The sequence below is a fragment of the Dreissena polymorpha genome, chromosome 10, assembly GCF_020536995.1.
Source record: "Dreissena polymorpha isolate Duluth1 chromosome 10, UMN_Dpol_1.0, whole genome shotgun sequence".
Lineage (NCBI taxonomy): Eukaryota > Metazoa > Mollusca > Bivalvia > Myida > Dreissenidae > Dreissena > Dreissena polymorpha.
The window spans coordinates 88011871-88034574 of NC_068364.1; the positions used below are offsets into that span (position 1 = coordinate 88011871).

General features: G+C 34.7%; 1 protein-coding gene across 1 annotated transcript; it reads left to right on the forward strand.

Moving 5' to 3' along the window:
- The first annotated feature begins 14928 nt into the window (after positions 1-14928).
- On the forward strand, positions 14929-18370 carry LOC127849312 (uncharacterized). The gene is made up of 2 exons (XM_052382031.1): positions 14929-15560; positions 18310-18370. The coding sequence occupies exons 1-2, from the start codon at positions 14929-14931 to the stop codon at positions 18368-18370; spliced, it is 693 nt and encodes a 230-aa protein (XP_052237991.1).
- The last annotated feature ends 4334 nt before the right edge of the window (positions 18371-22704 follow it).

The following is a 22704-nucleotide window of genomic DNA, read 5'->3' on the forward strand; positions in this document are numbered from 1 at the left end:
TCAATTTAACTTCTTGATGTACTATTATTTATACCTGTAATTAGTGTAGCTTTCTTCGTAATGATCGGTGACAAACCATTGAGACGGAGACAACGTTCATAGCAACCTATCCTCTAATAACATCACTTTGTTAAGAACTAAGGTAGTAAGGATATGGTCGAACATACATGTCTAATTAAAGAGTTAATTGTTCACTTTGCGGATTATCGCGCATGAAGATAAACACTTTCAGATATGAATAATTCTAAATGTTTTCAGATATGACCGTGTCTAAAGACTAAAGAAATATATTGTAATAAATCAAAATTTCAATTATGATAAACGTATGTCACTTGCAAAGACGAGTAAACAAATACGCTTAGTGATCACATTTGGTAAACAAACGGTTGATCAGTCACACAGATCTAGATAATACTATAGTGACAGTTGGTTAACACACAAACGTTAAATGTTCATCTAAAAATAGTGCCCGAACTAGGTTTTGCAAGCTTACAAATCAATCGCTTTTTCTAAATATGACCATTCCAACATAAATGAGGCTGGCATAAAGTCACACGCATTTGTTGCGTCGTCAAAAGAATACAAACTTTGCTTAAAATGATGCACATTTAACTAATTGTGTCCCTTCGGTTTAACTATGCTTCATCGTCGATGTCGTCAGCGTCATGATAATGGTGGTTATGATAATGATAAGGTTTGTATAACTTGCTGCGTTATAGCATTAAGAGGAATGATAATCCATCCTCTTCCCCTGATAGTGCCTCGCATTGGTCTTATCAGGCACGTACTTTCAGTAAGGATGCTATTCGTCCGACCAATCCACATTTCCATTGTGGCAACAGTCTCGCTATTATCTGGTCGGCAATTAAGTAATACATGCAGCGAACAAGGGAAATTGCATGATCAATTTGGTACTGAATGCAAATATCGTATTAAAACATGTAAGTTTTTGTTGAAAACATGTCTTAAAACTAGTTTTGACGACATATATTTTTAAATATTTAATATTTGATTTATCTTTGTCATGAGCAATCTACTTATGGAGCTTAAGTTAGAATTATTTTCATTTTGTGTAAAAAATGAAGTCCAAAAATTACCACAGATAATTGAACGTATCAAGGGAAATAATTGCAAGCCACGCTTATATAAAATGACGAAAGAGTTGTCTGCCATTACTTAATTATCAGTAAATTAATAACTCTTATGTTTTGCACTTGTACTTGTATTTATGTAAGTGTAACAAAGGTATTTCACTTATAGATCAGGAGCGCATTGAACTTGATTCATCTTTGTTAATTAAGAAGGGCTTTGCACGCACTGCATTTTCCTACAAGACCGGTTTCATTTTGATTATGTTTAATGCTTTACTATTTAATTTAATACAACTCATTTACCGTTTCAGGTATTAATGCAAGCGAAAGTAATTATCTGTAAGTTATATCCCTTTTGAAAACACATGCTTGATAAATGGTTGCAATTTAATTACTTTTTATAATTTGAAAATTGTTCGCATCGTCGATAGGGACATTGCAATATTTAAACACGGTTTCAATGAAATGCGATGAGCATGTAAGAGATATAATATGAAATGGCACGGTCCGTTGTCAGAAGGTCTTAATATAACATAAATTCAGTCTCCAATAGTTTCTACAATATTTCAACACGTCTTTCATTGAGCCCATTAAGCGTACTGTGGAAACAACTTTGACTGACGGGCGATGGGACGGTGTGCAGGAGATTGATGTCAGCTCAATTTCGCTAACAATTCAAATCGGATTATAATAAAACATGAAATAAAGTTTATAACGATCGTTTTCATTAACCTGCCAGGTGGCATTTGGCACTTACAAAGTGGGTAAATTATTTTTTTCTCTCTCTCTTACTCCGATAGTTTTACATCATTTATCTTGGTGACTTGATCGTAGTCCTATAATCGCCACAAAGTTTGAAAACCAGCCAATTTTGAATATAACAGGCGTGCATGGAGCTTTTGATTGTAATTGAGGATTGATGGGCAAAATAAAATAAAAACAAATGATTAAAAAAAGAAAAAAAAGTTTCCGCTAAATAAATTTAGTTTATGTGGAGGCCTTGCATTCAATGTTTGTGTATAGGAAGCTTACAATAATATCTAGTTTGTGATTGCATATGTTGGTTGTCAGATTATTTTTTATGTCACGATAATTATAGAAGAACTACGGTTTCTGCTCAACAACTTACAATCGGAAAAAGGTGCTGAACGGTCATTGTGTGTATGTAGGTACCTTAAATGTAAGCCTGACTTATGATTGCATTGTGGGCCTTTCAGTTTAATATATTTTTAAGATTTATAAAAAGCACAAGAGCAGTTACACATCATTATATCTGGAGTTTGGATGGAGGCATTGTGCAAGCGTTTGTGTTGTTATTGCATATAGTCAAAGCAGGTTTTTGCATGTTATGCCATTTGTATAAAAGGCAAGGTGACAGTTGCTTGAATTATTTAATAACTTGAGTTTTGATAGAGGTAGTTTAGTGAAATTTAGTGTAATAATTGCTTACTTGCAAACCTAACCTGAAATTGCGCCTTTATTATTTTAAAATAAAATTAGATGAAAAGTGTATGCGTTAAATATCTGTTTTAATGGCAGTGCGGTGTTTATTTTTGTATTCATGCATGAGCCATCATCTCTTTAACTAACTAATACATCGGTTGCAGATCAATGTAATCCAGCCCTTTGAACAGTTTACGCAATACGCGCTATAAATTTCAATGTCCTCATATAATTTATTTGTGATCAATGCTGTTCAAAAAAACGCATAACCACAGTTCTTCTAAAGCTGTTACTGGCACACTAAAGTAGTTAATAACGTAATAAATCGCTATCGTTGAAAACTAAGCAAACACAAAAGAGCCGGCTCGTGACAGGATATCTTTACTTTACAATGATATATCACTCACAATTGAACGATTAATCAAAATCCAGGTGTTTGTAATGAATTCAGTGAATGCATATTACACGAATTAGTTCTTTAGAGCCGCATATAAATTGTATTCAATTGTTCAACTAGTGGTTATAAATACAATCGTTTACTGCACTCTAAGCCAGAAGAACTGTAGTCGTTCAGCCTGACATTTAGAAATGTTTGCACAGCTCCAGGAGATAATCTCAAGTGAAATCATACTTTAATAAAATCAATCTCCATATGAGACTAATATATTTTGCATTTTACAAGCAAGTATGCGTGATCTTTTGAAAGATACAACGTTGACGAGAAACAAGATACATTACAGATTCAGAAGAGATAGAATCAAAATGTTAACAAATGTTGAGGCTTTTGACGCTAATACTTTAAGTATTGACCATGACCAAATACATTAACTGTTTTCCCATTATTCAATACAGATTTGTTCATAAAACATATACACATGATGTTAAGTTTTGCAAAACATACAAGTATACGTGAATGTATTTGAAAATAAGTAGGCATTATAATGTGTTTGAAGTAAACATTTGATGTTAAAAATGTATAAGAAGGAGAATCAAGAGTTGAAGACAAAGAGACAATTTGATTATTAAAATTATAAGAAGAAGACAAAAAAAGAAGACCAAATGAAAAATAGGAAGTAGAAGTGGAAGAAGAAGAAGAGGAAGAAGAACAATAAGATTAATAAAAAGAGGATAACGACGACGACGACAATGAAGAGGAAGAAGAAGTAAAAGAAGATGATGATATTGTTGTTTTCTTTTTCTGTTGTGTTGGTTTGAAGTTGATGTGTTATTGACAATATAACTAAGTGTTTAAGTTACGAATTTTATTACTTTGTTTATTTCAACCTTATAAATCGCAATAAAATATCATATTATAGTCAAAATAACGGCGTCAATTAGCATGGTTGTATCTTTCATTAGCTATATTTACCCTATTTTCTATGCGACTCACAGTTATTTAATAATGCAATGCCAACTTAATTGTTCATTTAAAGTCTTCCTATGAATCCCCTTCAGGGCAATTGTTCACGGTTGGGCAAAACGAAAGAAAACAGTAATATATTTTAAGGAGAATGCCAGCCTTATATTTTAACAAATATAGGTTCTTTCTTTGCTAATTATCAATAACACTCGTAACAATTATAAAGCGTATGTAATGCTTTTCATCGAAGATGAAGCAGACACGTTTTTACCGTCATTGGGTTTTAACTGCTTTGCATTTTTAAACGCCTTCATGGTGTTGTGATAGTGAGTAGGCTTTGGATTCTAGAGGGCCCGGTAACAATGCGTTCTTTATGCTTAATTTGAATATTTGAGAATATGGCGTGCAATATAGTTAACCCTACATCTCATCGATGTTCCGTTTATGCTAAATTTGAATTTAAGAGAGTACAGGGTGATATATAGTTTACCATACATCTCAGCAAATTTCAATTATGTACAGTTTGCAAGCATACATAGCTGAACAATTATTTAAGCTCACATGATTAGCACAGTATAAATGAGATATATACTAGTAACAACTCGTTCTTTGAAAGTTTATCCAAGACTGTAATTAAAAGAGGTCTATAAGGAATATGTTCACGACGAATAACAAACAAAACAAGTCATATATATCAGAAAAACCTAATCACCAGCAGTATATTCAGATTATCATATGTTCAAAGATAAGATCCTAAAACACTTTGGCGCAGACTTATGAGAATTATTGTTTGGTCGTTTATATTTTCCCCTTAAAATATACTATTTAATTATTTGGGGAAAAAATCGCATATAGAATGCATATAATTGTAATTAATGAAGCCTTGATATTGAAAGTAGCAAAATATCACAAATGACCATAGAGGAACATATTTTATGAATTGTTTCATGTATGGTTTATAATTATCATACAATCATACAACTCTGTTTAAATATTTCACCAATTGTAATTTGAAAAAAACGTGAAAAAGATATATAACAGCCAATGCGAACTATTTATATGTCGTTTATAACTAAGGCGCTGTTAGATTGAATATGCATTTCTGTAAACTATATTGGTTGTATTAAATCCTTATAAGGTAAATCCTGTCATCACTGTTGTTTTAGGTGGTATATAATTCTGTTTCCTTTTTGATGTACTATTATTGTATATGTAATGAGTGTAGGTTTCTTTGGAATGATGGATGACAAACCACTGCAAAGGGAAAATATTCAAAGCAACCTATCCCCTAATACTATCACTTCCGTTGAGAACTAAGGTAGTAAGGATATGGTCGAACATAATTATATAATGACATGTTATCTTTGTAGATTATCGCACATGAAGAGGTACACGTTAATTCAGATACTTTTATGACTAAATGTTAAAGAAATACATTGTAATAAACCTGAATGGCAAATATGATACACGTCTTCGGCTTACAAAGACAAGTAAGCAATTACGCTTTAAACAAAGGGTCCATCAGATCACAAAGATCTTGATATTACTAAAGTTACAGTTGGTAAACAAATATTAATATCAAAAAATGATCCGCACTTGATTTTAACAAGCTAATAAGTCAAACACTGCATTAATCGTTTATTTTTATCATGACTATTTCCAACGTTAAGTCAAATGCATGTATTGTGTCTTGCAATACTTTGCTTAAAAGACGCATTTTTCACTTATTATGCCACATCGTTGATCATGCCTCATCGTCGATGTCGTCAGCGCCATGATGATTGTGATTATGATGAAGATAATGTTTGTATAACTAGCTAATCAGTATATGAAGGAGGAAAGATAATCATATCAATCCGCTTCAACTGATGGTGCTTCGCATGGGTCTTTTCAGGCAATTGATTTCAGTAAGGATGCTTTTCGTCCGAACATTTCGCCATAACTCTGTGGCAAAAATCTCGCTATTCTCTGGTAGGCAATAAACTATTCGAGGACAAGGCATAATCAGCTTGGTAATGAATGCAACAAAATGTTTAAATACGTAACCATCTTTGTTGAAAACATGTATTTAAACTGTTATAGGAATTATTTTATTATTGATTTATGTTTGCCATGAGCAGTATACTTATGAAGCTTTAATAACTATTATTTTCATCAGCCTTATTAACTTAAACAATTGTAGACAAATGCAGTTAAACCATTTACTACGAACAATACAAGATTTGAAGGGAGATAATTGCATGCCAAGTTTATATAAAGTGACGAAAGAGTTTTCTGCCATTATTTAATTATTCTTCATATAATGAGCCTTTTGTTTTGAACTAGTTAAACAAAAGCTGACAAAATTTATCAAACCTATTTCATTAACAGACCAAGAGCGTATTGAACTTGATCCATCTTTGTCAATTACCGTACATTTCACTTTGCATACACTCAATTTGCCTCGACGACCGGTTTAACGTTCAGTATAAATACTACACTATTTAACGGGAGACAACTCATTAACCGTGTTCGTGATTAATACCAGCGCACTTAGTTCTCTGAGAGTTGAATCCTTAAAACAAAAATGGGTGCAGTTTAATTAGTTTTTAATGCAATATTTAAACACAGTTTCTTAGGACTGCACAGTGCATTTTAGGGATGCAATATGAAATGACACTTTCCGTTTTCAGAAGCTCTAAATATTACATTTGTTAAGTCTCTACAATTTTCAACAATAGTTCAAAACTTATTTTTATGAGCCCTATAAAAGGGAGGGTACAAATATGGGAGCACCTTTCTCTGGCGGTCGATTGGACGGTGTCCGGGAGAATGAACTCAGCTTCATACGCAAACGATTAAAATCGGATTTTTACGAAACTTGACAATATAGTTAATCGCGGACGTTTTCGATAACCAGCCAGATCGCATTAGGCACTTTTAAAATTAGCTAAATTTAATGTCCCCTACTCCGACAGCTTTACAGCATCATCATCATTAAACTTGGTGATTTGATCGTGGTCATATTAACTCCACCAAGCTTGATAACCAACCAACTTTGAATATAGCAAGCATGCTTGGACCTTTGAATTTAATTGGGGATTGCAAAGTGAAAGTCAAAGTCAAGATCACTGTTACCAAAAAACAAAAAACGTTTAAATGAAGGTATTGCATTGGAGGTTTGTGTGTATGGAGCTTACATAACATATAATCGAAAGGAGGTGTGAAACGGTAATTGTGTGTATGTAGGTACCTTACGAATAGGCCTAGCTTATGTTGGTTTTTGGTGCCAGTCAGCTTACTGTTTGCGTCATCATTAATACAAACAGACGAGCAGTTTCGGAGATATTATACTAAAATATAGTTTGTTCGTTGCATACCTGCGAATCTAACCGTACAGTGTGCGTGTATTATTGTAATAAATCAGATTTATATTGTATGCGTAAACAATCTGCTTAAATAATATGGGGATGTTTGATGTTGCATTCGGTATCATATCAATGCAACCCAGCCCTTTAAAAAGGCGTATTTTGTGACAGTTTTAAACAATACATAATGCTGAGTATAATCGCCGTGGCACGATCAATTTATATGCGTATTGGTAAAAAAAACTAACTATTTTTTCTTAACCTCTAAAGTTTAAACGTATCACTTTTTATTGTATACTGATGTAAACATCACATTATAGCTATTAAACTTAATCATTTTCCATTCAAAACCTCTTGATCACCACGATCATGTTTACTCTTTTACATATGAAGCATTTGCCTGTACATTTAGATAAAATGAGTGACTTTATAATAATATTTTGAAGGTTCATTGTTTCATTCGTGCATGGCTTTCATAAAATGATATTACTCTCCTTATGAACAGTTTGTGCATTACGCGCTTTAAATTTCAATTTCCTCATATGATTTACTTGCTTTGTGTTTAATGTTGTTTAAAGAAACGCACAGCACTGTTCTTCAAAAGTAGTTAAATAATAAATCGCTAGCAGCGAGTACTTATCAAACAAAACCGAGCCAACTCATGACAGAATATTTCTACTTTTCAAGGATATATTACTTACAATGTAATTAATTAACTAATCCAAACGTTTTTGAAAATAATACATTAACTGCATATTAAACGAATATATTATTCAAAACCGCATTGAATTTTTATTTACGACATTTTCTTTTCAACAAGCGGTAATAAAACACTATATTTCACGACAGGTCCAGACACACTGAACTTGAACCGTTCAGCTTGACAGGGAAAATGTGCGCCTATCTCCCGCAGAGAATCTCCAGTTTAGTCATATAATGTATTAAATCTCAATTTGAAAACCATACACTTCGCATTTTATAAGCGGGTATGCACTATCTTTCAAATGATGCGAGGTTGGGTTGATAAATAGCACAAACTACAAAATACATAAACGTTCAGAAGAATGAGTACACAAATTATACCAAACGAAAAACCCTTTTGAGTTACTGTACGCTTTCTTATACTTATTGCTTACTTATTACTTACATTTCGCGTATTAATGATAAACGTTCCCTTTTAGGCGATTCTCACAAGTCAATAAGATTAGTTCATACGACACATTGACGATGCTCAGTTTTTTCAACAAATACGGGTTACATGTCTGTTTCTTAGTAAACTTAGTCGTTATACATTTGTATAATTAATTTGATGTATTGTATTAATAAATATAATGTATTGATTTTATGTTATTTCCCTCGTTGATATTCATAAATGTGCTATAGATATAGAAAATATCATGTTTTCTATACAAACGCACACACTTACCGATTCAATCGCTATTAAACTATATTCAATAGTTACACTTGCATACAAATTTAAATTATATAAGCCTTCATTCAGATTAGCAATAATACGTACTTATTTGCAGTGCAATATTTAATTTAGATTATACGTATAAAATAATGTATTCGGTACAAAGCTTCTTTATTTACTAAAGAACACCATACATTTTTTAACAATTGAAGTTTGCAGTATTTGAGAAAAAATGGCCTGATATAATTGTTTGTGCATATGAGATGCTGCTAAACGATACCAACCCGAGTTAGGGGGTTCATGACAGTGGTAATTTAGTTCTTTAATACGTATTTGTCTTGATAACGTGAAACATTTTATATATTCTAATATTGTACTTAAGGTTAATAATGTGGAGGTATAAATATTGCATATTTAGACCGATCAGAATTCTAGATGTAATAAGAAATCGTTACAAAACGAAAGCCTATATTGTTGCTCACAATAAAAGTGCTACTAAGTTAAAGTTTTGCGCTAAGTCCGAAGTACAATCCCCTAAGTTTAAACTTAAACGTATCACAAATTGACTATCGGTCATTACAAACCCAAGTCTTCAGCGCGATTTTTATAATTATTCGCAATTTCATCAAAACGATACCGATTGTCGAGGAACACGCATACAAAAAACGCATGCTTCTCATGTAAAAAGTGCAGTATGCACGGGCATCACTAGGCTGCCGCGGTCACCTGTCAGTTAGTGCATTGTTGAACTGCAAAATAAGGTTGACGTCATATTGTTGTTCTATATGAGTACGTAATCGAAGCGGTCATTCTGCCCCATACCTTTCAAACGTGTTCGTTTGTTGATATAAATTAATTTCGTTTGACAGGCAAATATCTTACACATCCTTTACTGATATACACATACAAACCAGTGAAAATCAAAAGAGCGGATAATTGAAATGTAATAAAACCCACAAGGGTACCGGTGGTTCTAAGCCGAGTATTAAAAATGATAAACAGAAACTAAGTCAGCAACATATTTATGGTTTAGGGTCAACATATAGCAGTTACATTGTCCAGCTTGTTGATAATGTCACATTGTACGTAACCATCGTTGTATTTTTTTGTATCCGACTCCGCTTTACACAAAAATATATATTCATTTTTCATATAAAACTGTGTAGTCTATTCATGTGTCAATCTGTTCTGCCCAAACTACAGCAATGCACTTAACTATCACGTTACGATGGACCTAAAGTGGCGTGTTGGCGACATAGATTCGTCGTAATGGTGTTCTTGTCGGTTTTTGAAGGGCGCAAAAGAGAAAATCTCTAAAAACAACACAAAAAACGTCATATCACTTTTTAACTATTTGTTGTTTTGAAGTTTTTGAAACAACGGCAGATAAGAGCGTGGATACGACAAAAACGATATTTTTCGTCCGATCAGTTGGAGCGTTCTCACAGGAGGGCGCCAAACCGCCAAGACAAAATGGCGACAGGTGTCTTATTATTAGTAGTGAAATTTACCGAAATTGAATATGTTTATCATTTATCAAAATTGTGAGTTTAGGCTATATAATTTTGAAACAAGAATACTATTTTATGAGTGTGCCCATAAACGCCAGAATACATATTTGTCCGTAGTTTGTTCGTTCTCAGGGAACCTATACAGCTCCGAACAACTGTCGAAATATTTTTGTTTTAGAAATTAACACTTTAAAAATGCGTAGCTTAGGTTGTTTGTTTTATAACAATATCATAGATCCGTACATTGTGAAGGCGTTTTTCCCTAAGTAATATTGTTTGCAGTTTGTTTTGAAATGCCCTTCTGGGATTAACTTTATTAGTTTGTATTATATCTGCTTTGTTTGTAGTAGGGTTCAAACAGTTTATTGGGCGTTACAAATAAAATAAAATGTGTATTCCAAATACACATTACCACAAATGTGTTTCATTGTTACATTTATGTATCGAAATAGATTTTAAAAACACACACATTAAGATATCAACAATAAATTAAAAACAATGAATTACCCGAAACTACACTTTGCCTGTTTTGCAATCGAATCCCATTCTGGGATAAAACATTCGCCGTCTGAGTTGTCAAATTGGCAGACACTTCTTCTTACTCGCCACTAGAAACGGGATAACATATGGACCGCTTTAATTCAAGAACTAACTTATTGTCTGTGGTCTTAGGTTGAATGGTGAAACCATATCTGTTTAATATATCAGTACTCGTCTATTCAAGTCCATTTACATGCACGTGACTAATTTCTAAAATTAAATACTGAAAATTATCTAATATTAAATTTGGATGGGTGCAGCTGTTCTGAATTTTATGAGAATTAAACTCACATTTATTTGGGGCACACAACTTGCCAAGTCTGACACAGAAGTATATGTCGTTCAATTAATTGTAACGGTCTAACATATGTGTTCCCACCAGGTCAAACTAACCTGTAAAAATAACCACAAAGTCGCATCGGAACTATGACGAACTATTTTCGATTTCAAACATGAATGTGACATTGACTTAAAATTTCAGTTTTAAGTTCAACATCATACAAATGTATCACATTAACATTATTATGGACTTCATCAATACGTCAGTTGGTAGAGGAGCATACTAGTGTTCCGGGGCTGTGGGTGTGAGGCGCATACCGGCCTTCATGAAGTAACCAGCATTTGTATAAATACGCCGGGAAAATTTACGTGTGTAGTTGTCTATAATGTCTTCAACAAAGGAGTTGCCAGAACCCTAGGCGAGCATATCTTTGCAGCAGATGGCCAGTGCCTTTGACATAATAATTTTACTTTAACATATATTATGAGCAATGCTTAATATGTTAGGCAACCATTGGTAATACTAGGGTGATAATCAACTTTATTTTGTTTAAACGCTGTGATCAATGAAACAATGCAATTCAAGATACTGTGAAACCATTATTAATCGTCAGGCATTAATTTTCATAAATTTCGTCAGTCGACCGATCGGCGAATTTAAGATCCTAACGAACAATCATGCTCTATGTTTGAACAAAAACAAATACCAAATTGAACAATATTTTAAAACTATACCGTAGACATGAGGCATTAAATTCCAACATAATCCATGCACACATTCACTGCTGTTTCGTAATCAAGATTAATCCGGTTTTGACACAAAGGGATGTAGATTACACAAGGTACTTAACTGACACGTGACACTTCTTTAAAACGCGTGTGCATTACAGCTGTATCGAATGCGTTGACTTCGTTTATGTAGAATGGTAATGAATTAGCGCTAATTGTTTATAACTTTATTACCCATTAGGTGCATTGTGTTTTTCAGGGGTGTTGCATATTAGCCATCACGCAGCGAATGCCGATGAAAGACAATAAACCAAATAAAAAGATGACGATGTGTGATCAACATGCGTATTTATCACAAATTAATAATGAATATTTTAATTGCTGTTTGTTGTTTGATTGTTTGCGTTTAACCACACTTATTACTATTTTATATGTATCAATTTATTTATTTTTAAATTATTGACATTATTGATTTATATACCGGTAGTTTACTTTTTAAGAACAAACACACACATAGAGTTTCTAATTTTAATGTTGATATCAGAAAAAAAGCATTTTATTTGAAAAAAAACACTTAACAAACTGGAACCTCTTTCGTATAACACAAACAGTTTTAAAACGGTATTGACAGCATTTTAATAAAAATCATACCAACTAGAACACATACCCAATTGGCAATTGGCTTCGTTGTTACAAACACTCGTTAACGGTTATTCGATCCCACTTGTCCGCTAATCATAACAATGAACGTGTTAATGGCATACATTAAGAGGGTCCATTACTGTCCCTTGATAACAAAAGACTAGTTAATTGGCATGTGACAAACAGGCCCCATATCCTGCAGTGATTCTCAAGTGTGTTCCCGCATTCGTACCACGATTTTTCGCAACTGCGATTGATCGCGAATATGTATTACACACAAATCGGATATTGACTGACGCATTTTTTAAAATTCAAAATCAGAAATCGGCGAATTTAAGTGCTGACGAAATCGTCATTTTTATAAAAATGGCGAAATTTTGTGCTGTCGAAAATAAATGGTTTCACAGTAACATAAAATGTGTTTTGAGCAGGTGCTATTTACAATAGGCAATTCTTTGTTTCTTTGATATCTAAGCAAAGCTTACGTATTTGTATTAAAATAATACAAATCGAATTCCCTACCACCGAAAATGTTCGACAGTGAGCACCATTTTTACAAATTGCCTTACAATCGTACTTAAGCATGTACTGACTTTATATGACTTTAATGCAACACAATTTTTTCGACTTTGCAGATGGATATGCACCGACATGTATCTTTTTATAAATATGCAGATATACAAACATACTTACAATGCTCACTAACCTGAGGCCAAATAATTATTAAGGACAGAGCAGAGTTGGTGACCGCATCAATGCCACTGCTAACTTACAGAAACTCCGGTCTGATAATAACTCTTGTGTGACATGCCCCATGGGTAAAATGAAATGCCTACGTAGGTTAATATCCGAGGCAGTGTAAACAATCAAATTAAATGCAAACAAAACGTCATTGTGCAAGTATAACAAGGAATTGAAGAGAAACCCCATTGATAAAAAATAAAATTAAAATTTAAGAAGTACCACCATTTTTTTATATATTTGTTAGCGACAAAAAATAAATCTTCTCTTAAATATCTTATGTCAAATGTCAAATATGTAATTGATAGTTTAACATGACGAATTGCCTCTTGCAATTGGAAGCGTAGATCTATACCGACAAATATTATATTATAAGTATTTTTATTATTTCGTTTATGACTGGTCATCACTAGCATTTGACTCCTTAGAAAATAAAATGACGGTTAATAAAACCGATCAATATTGTGTTTTGATGTTTTAAATACTGAACACTTCTGTACGAACTATATACAAATCACCCTTACAGTTACGTATCACATTAAATTGAAGTCTCACAATCATTTCGTCATGTCGATATACACTAAACACCCTCATTATTTTCGATTGTGTGCTTATGATCAATTAAATGTTTGATCTGCATAACGCCTGCATAACATCAAACAACAAATTAAGTGTGTGAAAATACTGAGCTCAGGTCGGGGATTGAACCCACGACCTCCAGAGTGTAAAAGGAGGGATGATGGTATAGCTTGCACTGGCCAAGCCTACTTGCAGGACACGCCTACGGCATGAATGCCTCTTTGATAGCATCTTCAGAGACGGACTGTTTTGTATGCTTGACGAGTACGGATGTAAATAAAACCAGTATAACCTTCAATGGTGTTTGTTCCTTAAATGGAGTTCCTTCAATGGTGATCAATAGTGTATTCTGTACATGAAACACTATAATTGGCGACGAGGATATAACACGTTCAATTAAATTGTCTTAAATGATGGAAAAAGAAAACGACTATCTGCCCCGATTCGATGTGCATGGTGAGCCGTCGGGATTAGCGGCAAAGTGGAAACGTTGGTTTCGAGCGCGTGAGCTGTATGTTGTCGGGAAAGGAATTAAAGACAATGACCGTAAACATACATTCTTGCTTCACAAGGCTGGCATGGAAGTACAGGATGTATTCTACACTTTGCCGGAAGGAGAGGGAGCAAACGTTTATGCTAGAACCGTCGATGCGTTAAGTAAGTATTTCGCGCATCAAGCGAATGTTCCTTACGAAAGACATATGTTCCGGAAGTTAAATCAGTCGCCGACAGAATCCGTCGATCAATATATCACACGGTTGCGACAGAAAGCAGAGACGTGTGAATTTGAGAACACAGATGAACAGATAAGAGATCAGGTGATTGAAAAATGCATCTCAAGTGAGCTAAGACGGAAACTTCTACAAAAAGGACGTGATTTATCCCTGACAGAATTGCGTTCCATTGCGAGAACATGCCAAACATCAGGCAAAATGCATAGAGCAAAACCCACAGTCGGTTAACACAACAACAAACCGAACAACAAAAGGTACGTTTACACGGAAAAATCGTGCACAAAATGACGTTCAATGTTTTAAATGTGGGAAACGAGGTCATGTTGCTAAAGACAGCACGTGTCCGGCGCGTGGAAAGCACTGCAATAACTGTGGAAAGATAGGACATTTTGCGATTAAATGCCGATCGGGTGAAAAGTCGAAAAAAAACGCCTACTGTGCGTCAAGTTGTAGACACAACTGATGACGGACAGTTCACGTTTAGTGTACAAAATAAGTACCCGACTGCAACATCGATAATGGTCGAAATTGGTGGTGTAGAAATAAAGGCGATCATTGATTCCGGTTCTACTTGCAACATTGTGGATAGAAAAACGTGGAAGTTTTGTAAACGAAATGACATACAATGCAGGGACGAGCCAAGGAAGACAGAACTGTATGCCTATGGATCTAAGGAACCACTTAAGACTGCTGGTGTATTTTGGTCAACGATTGTTTACAAGGGTGTAGCGGTAGATAATGCAGAATTTGTTGTCATTGAGGGATCTGGACAGTCCTTATTAAGCTGTGATACAGCTATGCGACTTGGCGTACTTAAAATAGTGCGTCAAATGGAAACCCCGGAAATATCGAATGTTGTTAATAATTACAACGAATTATTTACGGGACTTGGAAAACTGAAAGGTTATCAACTTGAAGTGCCCATTGACCAGGCTGTAACACCTGTAGTGCAACCGACCAGACGTGTGCCATATCAGTTACGAGAGAAGTTGGAAGCTAAAATCAAAGAATTACTCGACTCAGATGTCATTGAACCCGTAAGTGGACCGTCGAAGTGGGTGTCACCTGTCGTCATAATACCAAAGAATGATGGCGACATTCGACTTTGCGTTGACATGAGGCAGGCAAACAGAGCCATACAAAGGACTAGGTATCCGATACCAACAGTGGACCAAGTGTTGCAGGAAATGAATAACAGCAAGTATTTTAGCAAACTGGATATTAAAAACGCGTATCATCAAATTGAACTGTCCCCAGAATCGCGAGAAGTCACAACGTTTACAACACACAGTGGACTAAACAGGTATAAACGTTTAATGTTTGGAATAACATGTGCTCCAGAAATGTACCAGATGATTTTGCAACAAACATTGCAAGGCTGTGAGGGTGTTAACAGCATTGCGGATGACATTTTTGTCCATACTGCCACGAAAGAACAACATGATACGTGTTTAAATAATGTGCTATGTGTATTGAGAGACAAAGGTTTTACACTTAACAAGAAAAAATGTCAATTTTACATGAATAAGTTAGTGTTTATGGGTCATGAGCTGTCTGAGAAAGGGATAGGGGCAACACAGGTCAAGGTCGATGCTGTTGTAAACGCGTCCGAGCCGCGAAACGCGAGCGAGGTTCGAAGTTTCCTCTGTTTAGTGAATTTTTGCGCAAGATTCATACCGAATTTGTCTACGATTTCCGCGCCGTTAAATGATCTGTTAAGAAAGAAAATGGTGTTTAAATGGGGTCGGTCTCAACAGGACGCGTTTAAAGAATTAAAAAAAAGTCAAGCATGTGCCGAAACATTGGGGTATTACGATAAAACCGCGCCGACAAAGGTCATAGTCGATGCGAGTCCAGTAGGACTAGGTGCTGTGCTCGTGCAGGTTCAAAATAGCGAAATCCGCGTAATAAGTTATGCCAGTAGGTGCTTAACTGATGTTGAGAGGAGATACTCACAAACTGAAAAAGAGGGTTTAAGCGTAGTGTGGGCAATGGAGAGTTTTCATCCATGGCTTTATGGTATCGAGTTCGAGCTCCTTACTGACCACAAGCCACTTGAATACATTTACGGACCAAGGTCAAAACCGTGCGCTAGACTTGATGGGTTCTTAGGCTGCAACCGTACCGATTTACGGATAAACATGTGAACAGTCGAGACAATATTGCAGACGCACTGTCGCGACTTCCTCTGAAGCACAGTTCTAGGACAATAGATAGTGTTGATGACCACGTATGCTTTAAATTTGTTGCGCGCGAAGCAACACCCAGTGCTATGACCACTCGAGAAATAGAAGAGGTATCATTTCGTGATGCTGAGATAAGCAGATAACGTGAAAGCGTGACGAACGGGACGTGGGATAAACACGAGCAAAATCAGTTCATACATATCAAAGATGAACTGTTTGTAATTGGCTACTTAGTACTAAGGGGTACGCGAATCGTTGTCCCGCGTGAATTACGCAAACGCGTATTAGACTTAGGTCACATAGGTCATCCGGGAATCGTGTTGATGAAAAGCAACTTGAGGACCAAAGTTTGATGGCCGGGTATTGATAAAGAAATTGAAAATTACTGTAAAACGTGTCATGGCTGTCAGTTGGTAATCCAGTCAACAAATCCCGAAACGATGACGAGAACCGAGCTACCAAGTGCCCCATGGCAAGATTTAGCCGCGGACGTATAAGGTCCTTACCATCGTGTGATTACATTTTTGTTTGTGTCAACTATTTCAGTAGATATGTAGAGCTTGAGGTCACCAAAGTAATAACAAGCGAAAAACTAGTGTCAATATTGAGGAAATGGTTTTTGACGCATGGCTTGCCATTATCTCTACGTACAGACAATGCTAGGAGTTTTGTTTGCGAGAATTTCGAAAACTATTTGCAATCTCAAGGAATCGAACAAAGGCGAAATGCTCCCATGTGGCCGCAAGCAAATTGGGAGGTTGAACGTCAGAACCGTTCAATACTAAAGCGATTACGCATATCTCAAAGTCAAAATCGTAATTGGCGATTTGACCTCGATGATTACCTGATAATGTATCGAAGCACACCCCATGCGTTCCTGAAATTAATACGTATAGGCCGGAAGATAGCGAAATCCGTGATCGTTATTCTGAGAAAAAATGGAAAGGGAAACTATACTCCGACGCGCAACGCAATGCGAAAGAGACCAAAATTGTATCAGGCGACAAGGTTTTTCTGAAGCAAAATAGAAACAATAAACTCGACACTCCGTTCAGTTCCGATAAGTACACAGTTATAAATAAGAACGGGAATAGCGTGGTTGTTAGTGCCGATGATGGTACCAAGTATCGCCGAAATGTAACGCATATGAAAAAAAAAATGAATGAACAAAACCCTCAGACAGACTCAAATGTACACAATTCTACATGAGAAAAATTGTCAAACTAATGTATCATCTGCGGGTAAAGACAGACCGATAAGGGTTCGGAAAATGCCCGAGAAATTTAATGATTTCAAACTGGTATAAATGCACCACTAAATAAGCATGTAATTTAATGTTGTTCATTATAGACAGCACACGTGGCACTTATCCAGCGGATGCTACTAAATTTATATTAAACTAGCATGCATATTATGCTCCGAGTGTAAAATGGCTTATAAACGGAAATTGATTTACAGCCAGTGTGGTCGCTCATTACTGTCAAGTTAACGATTAAAGGGAATTGTGTGAGAACATTGCTAGTACAAGCGGCGTGCTATTTTGTTTTCATTGATAAAATGTTTTCATTTGTGATGTTTTTGTTTTGATTAATTTAGTTTAGATTGTTTGATAAATGAATGGTGTAATTTGTTATTATGAATTGTTTGTGTATGTATGGGTTTATGTTTAGAGTATGTATTTGTTGATCATGCATTATTTGGTTTGAAAAAAAGGAGGGATTGTGGTATAGCTTGCACTGGCCACGCCTACTTGCAGGACACGCCTACGGCATGAATGCCTCTTTGATAGCATGTTCAGAGACGGACTGTTTTGTATGCTTGACGAGTACGGATGTAAATAAAACCAGTATAACCTTCAATGGTGTTTGTTCCTTAAATGGAGTTCCTTCAATGGTGATCAATAGTGTATTCTGTAGATGAAACACTACAAAGTGCATTGTTGTCTTTTTTTTTAAATTCTTTTATATTTTGCAAACAATAATAACGTATCATTTCGTTGCTGATATAATGTATATAATCTTTATTTAGTCGTAACATATTTGGTATAATAGATGAATATTAAGAATCACTCGCTCAACTCGTGTTGTTCAAAAACGGTGATATAATTATTGACAGGATATGTGCCATATATCTCGATAAATACCATTAAGAACATCCCATTAAAGTGTTACTGGCAATCATATTTATTCAACAAGTGGCTATACAAGCGCATCATCATCATCATCATCATCATCATCATCATCATCATCATCATCATCATCATCATCATCATCATCATCACCACCACCACCACCACCACCACCACCATCATCATCATCATCATCATGACCACCATCATCATCATCATCATCATCATGACCACCATCATCATCATCATCATCATCATCATCATCACCACCACCATCACCATCATCATCATCATCATCATCATCATCATCATCATCATCATCACCATCATCATCATCATCATCATCATCATCATCATCATCATCATCATCATCATCATCATCATCATCATCATCATCATCATCATCATCATCATCATTATCATCATCATCATCAAGATGCATGCATTCATCCATCCATTCGTAAAACCTTCCATTCGTCCGTCCCTCTGTGCGTTTGTCAATTCATCTATATATCCATCCATTGATCCATCCATCCAAACATCCATCCATCCTTCCGTCCATCATTCCATCCATCCATCAATTCATAATTCCATCCATTAATCTTTCCTTCCACCCATCCATTTATCCATCCATTTATCCATCCACCCATCAATCCATCCATCCATTCATGCATGTATCAATTTGTTCATGCATACATCAATCCACCTATCACTCCATCCATCCATTCATCCATCCATCCATCCATCTATCCATTTATCCATCCGATTTTGTATAACCGCTCAATTGAAATCATATTACAGCAATCAACATTTATCAATAAAAATAATATAATTGAATTGATTTTATTGGAATAGTATAAATCATACCGATCACGATTAGTTCAAACGTTAAAATTACTTAAATTATATTGAACAACCTGCCCATCGAAGTAATCATGATGTTATATTTTTGAAGCATAGCAAAGCTGATTGTATTATGTTTAAGTATGTTTATGCTGTGAAGTCATTTTAGTGCATTTACTGGTACATGCGCATGTAGATACGTTGATCGCCTGTGGGTTTATATTTTTGCTGTTTATTGTTTTATTCAATGACGTTGAATAGCATTAATCTTCATCCAAATTAATCACACAATACGCTTGTTTGTCAATTTTCTCAGATATATTACTTCATTTGTTTTACTTTATTTCAATGAACGACCACTCAATGGTCTTTAAAATAATTAATGACACAATGAGATAGATAATTAAGTTATAAATCCTGAGAAGTGCGTAGTTATCAAACAAAACCGAACCGATTCGTGGCAGGATATCTTTACTAAATATTGATAAATTACTTACAATTAAATGATAAAACTAAATCGACAATTATTTGAAAGGAACACATAAACTACATATTAAACGAATACGTAATACAAAACCGCATTGGCGTGTTATTTATGACAGTATTTTGTTTTCAACAAGTGGCTATATAACACAATCTTTCACGACAAGCCCATTTCAATGAGTACTATATTTGATCAATATGACATTGTGATTTGGTGCCTAGCTCCAGAAGAGAATTTTAAGTTAATTCATGCTTAAATGAAATCCATAAATTTAATCTCAATCTGCAAATCATATAATATGTTTTTGTAAATCGGGTAAACACGTACTTTCGGAAAATACGACGTTGATAAATAATATTCCTAAAAAAAGAATTAATGTTACTAAAGAATAACCCCTTTTTGAGATGTTTTTTTACCGACTTTTAATACGTTTTGATTGTACTTAACGTTTTGATGACCAAGTACACTAACACTTTTAGGCGATTCTCAATATTTAATCCAGATTTGTTCATACTACACGGAGGCAATATGTTAAATTTTGCATCATACTTCGAACATTTTCTACTTAGAATACTAATTCCACAGCAACAAAATATGAAACATATTCATTTATGGGATAAACAAGTGCAATCAACTACATTTCACCATGATTGTTCTTATTTATAAATCAGTTCCTTATTCGCGGCTACAGAAGGAGAAAGAAACCAGTCCCTTTGTGAAGTTAGTTTTCGAACTAGAAAATGCCGGTTCGGTTTAAACAATAATCCTATGCAAGCGCGATTAAGAAACATGAATATGTGACGCAATACATGTAGTCAATGCATTCGAGATATTTTGTGTTGATTTACTTAAGAATTGTTTGCATTATTTTTCTTGACAATCCTATATCAGATATTTTAAGCTTGAATGAGGAATGACGAACTATTCCTTATTCCTTAATCAACTAAGAATAAGGAACTAGGAAAGAGAAACCAACTTACGCTCTATGGTTACTAAATGTAATATCGATAATGCGGTGCATACAAGCTTATATAATATGTTGGGATGATACATGTGTGCAGCATTTTTGATGAATTAAAAGATAAACATGTTGAGAGGGCGTAGGTATTAGGATCTGTACTCTTCCTTGTCCAACATGAAATATGAAACAAGAAACAGTGACGTGCGAAAGAACCTGTCATATCAATACTTGACATCACGATCACTTTGCAATAACAACGTTTAGTATCAACCTCCGCGAAAAAATAAAAAAATAAAATGATACTTCAAATCATTATAAATACTTAAACAACAAAATGAAATCATCCCAAAATCTGGAAGGATTTTCTTGTGATGGCAGAGATTGTATATTAGAGCAAGGACGACTTCTCTGCGTGGAGATCGCCAAAGAAATCGTTGCCTTTTATAAAACAATTGTGCAATACGCACGGGAACCGTTCGGCCGACGTGATAACCTGATGATTGACGCATAGTTGACATGCAAAATTAGATTGACATCGTATATGTGCGGTACTTCATAGGTATGTGATCGTAGTAGCCACACATTACACAAGTTAAACAAAATATTTAATTTCTTTTTACTTACATCCAAATAAATCAAGTGAAAAACAAAATAATAAGTATTGGAACTGAAAAATAATAGCTGTACTTGAAATAGCTTCAATATAAAGAAGTGAAACTCTAGCTGCTGGAGCAGTATTGAATTTTCATTAAAAACAATTAGTTGGTCCTTTATTTAAGGCAAGTGACCGATTGCCCAAACAGTACAAAACAGCACAATACAGCACAATACAAACCAACATAAACACAAAATATGAATAAAGCTGGGGTCACCGCCTTGGAACGGTCAATGCAAAGCATTGGGGGTTTAAACCTGGTTATAGAGCGCTCAACCTCACACTTGGCCCAGCAATATTCATAATACATTTAAGTGTAAATAAAATTTAACGTCATAGCATTGTAACTCAAATTAAACAATAATAAAAGGGAATTTAAACGCATTCAATTTAATTACTATTTAATTACTCAATTGCATTGAAGATACAAGAGTAACAGAATTACAACTTTTTGACGAACGATCAAATAAAACTATTAACAATTGTCAACTACTTTCCTTCTTTATAGAAAATATTTGAGAATATAGAATCATAGAGTTAATATCTCAGATAATCATCGCGCAAATACAGGAAGAAGCAGAAATAATGGGTGTAAAAATTCCATATTACATAGCTTGGTTGTTTATGTGACTGCTAAAAAAATAAAAATAAAAAAATCAAACAAGAAACGCTTATCAGAGAGAAAATATAAATAAAATGGAACGTTATAAAGCCAATGACCTATGCATGTAGATTACAACTGGGAAAGTCGGTCGTATGACGTCACAAAAATCCATAATGACATAATGACGTGAACAAATTCTAAAGGCAGTACTAAATAAAAATATTAATGGGGCTGTGCTACTAATAAAACAAGTTTAGGTGATTTAATATTAAGAAGCAAATGAATAAAAATGGTAATTCCATTAAAGCGACATTATTGGAATCAAACAGTATATAGGTATTTTGACAACTGAAGACAGAAATGATTTGATGTACGATTTGAGTCCAAATGTAGTTTACATGCAGATTTGTTCATACGACACAATGACACAATT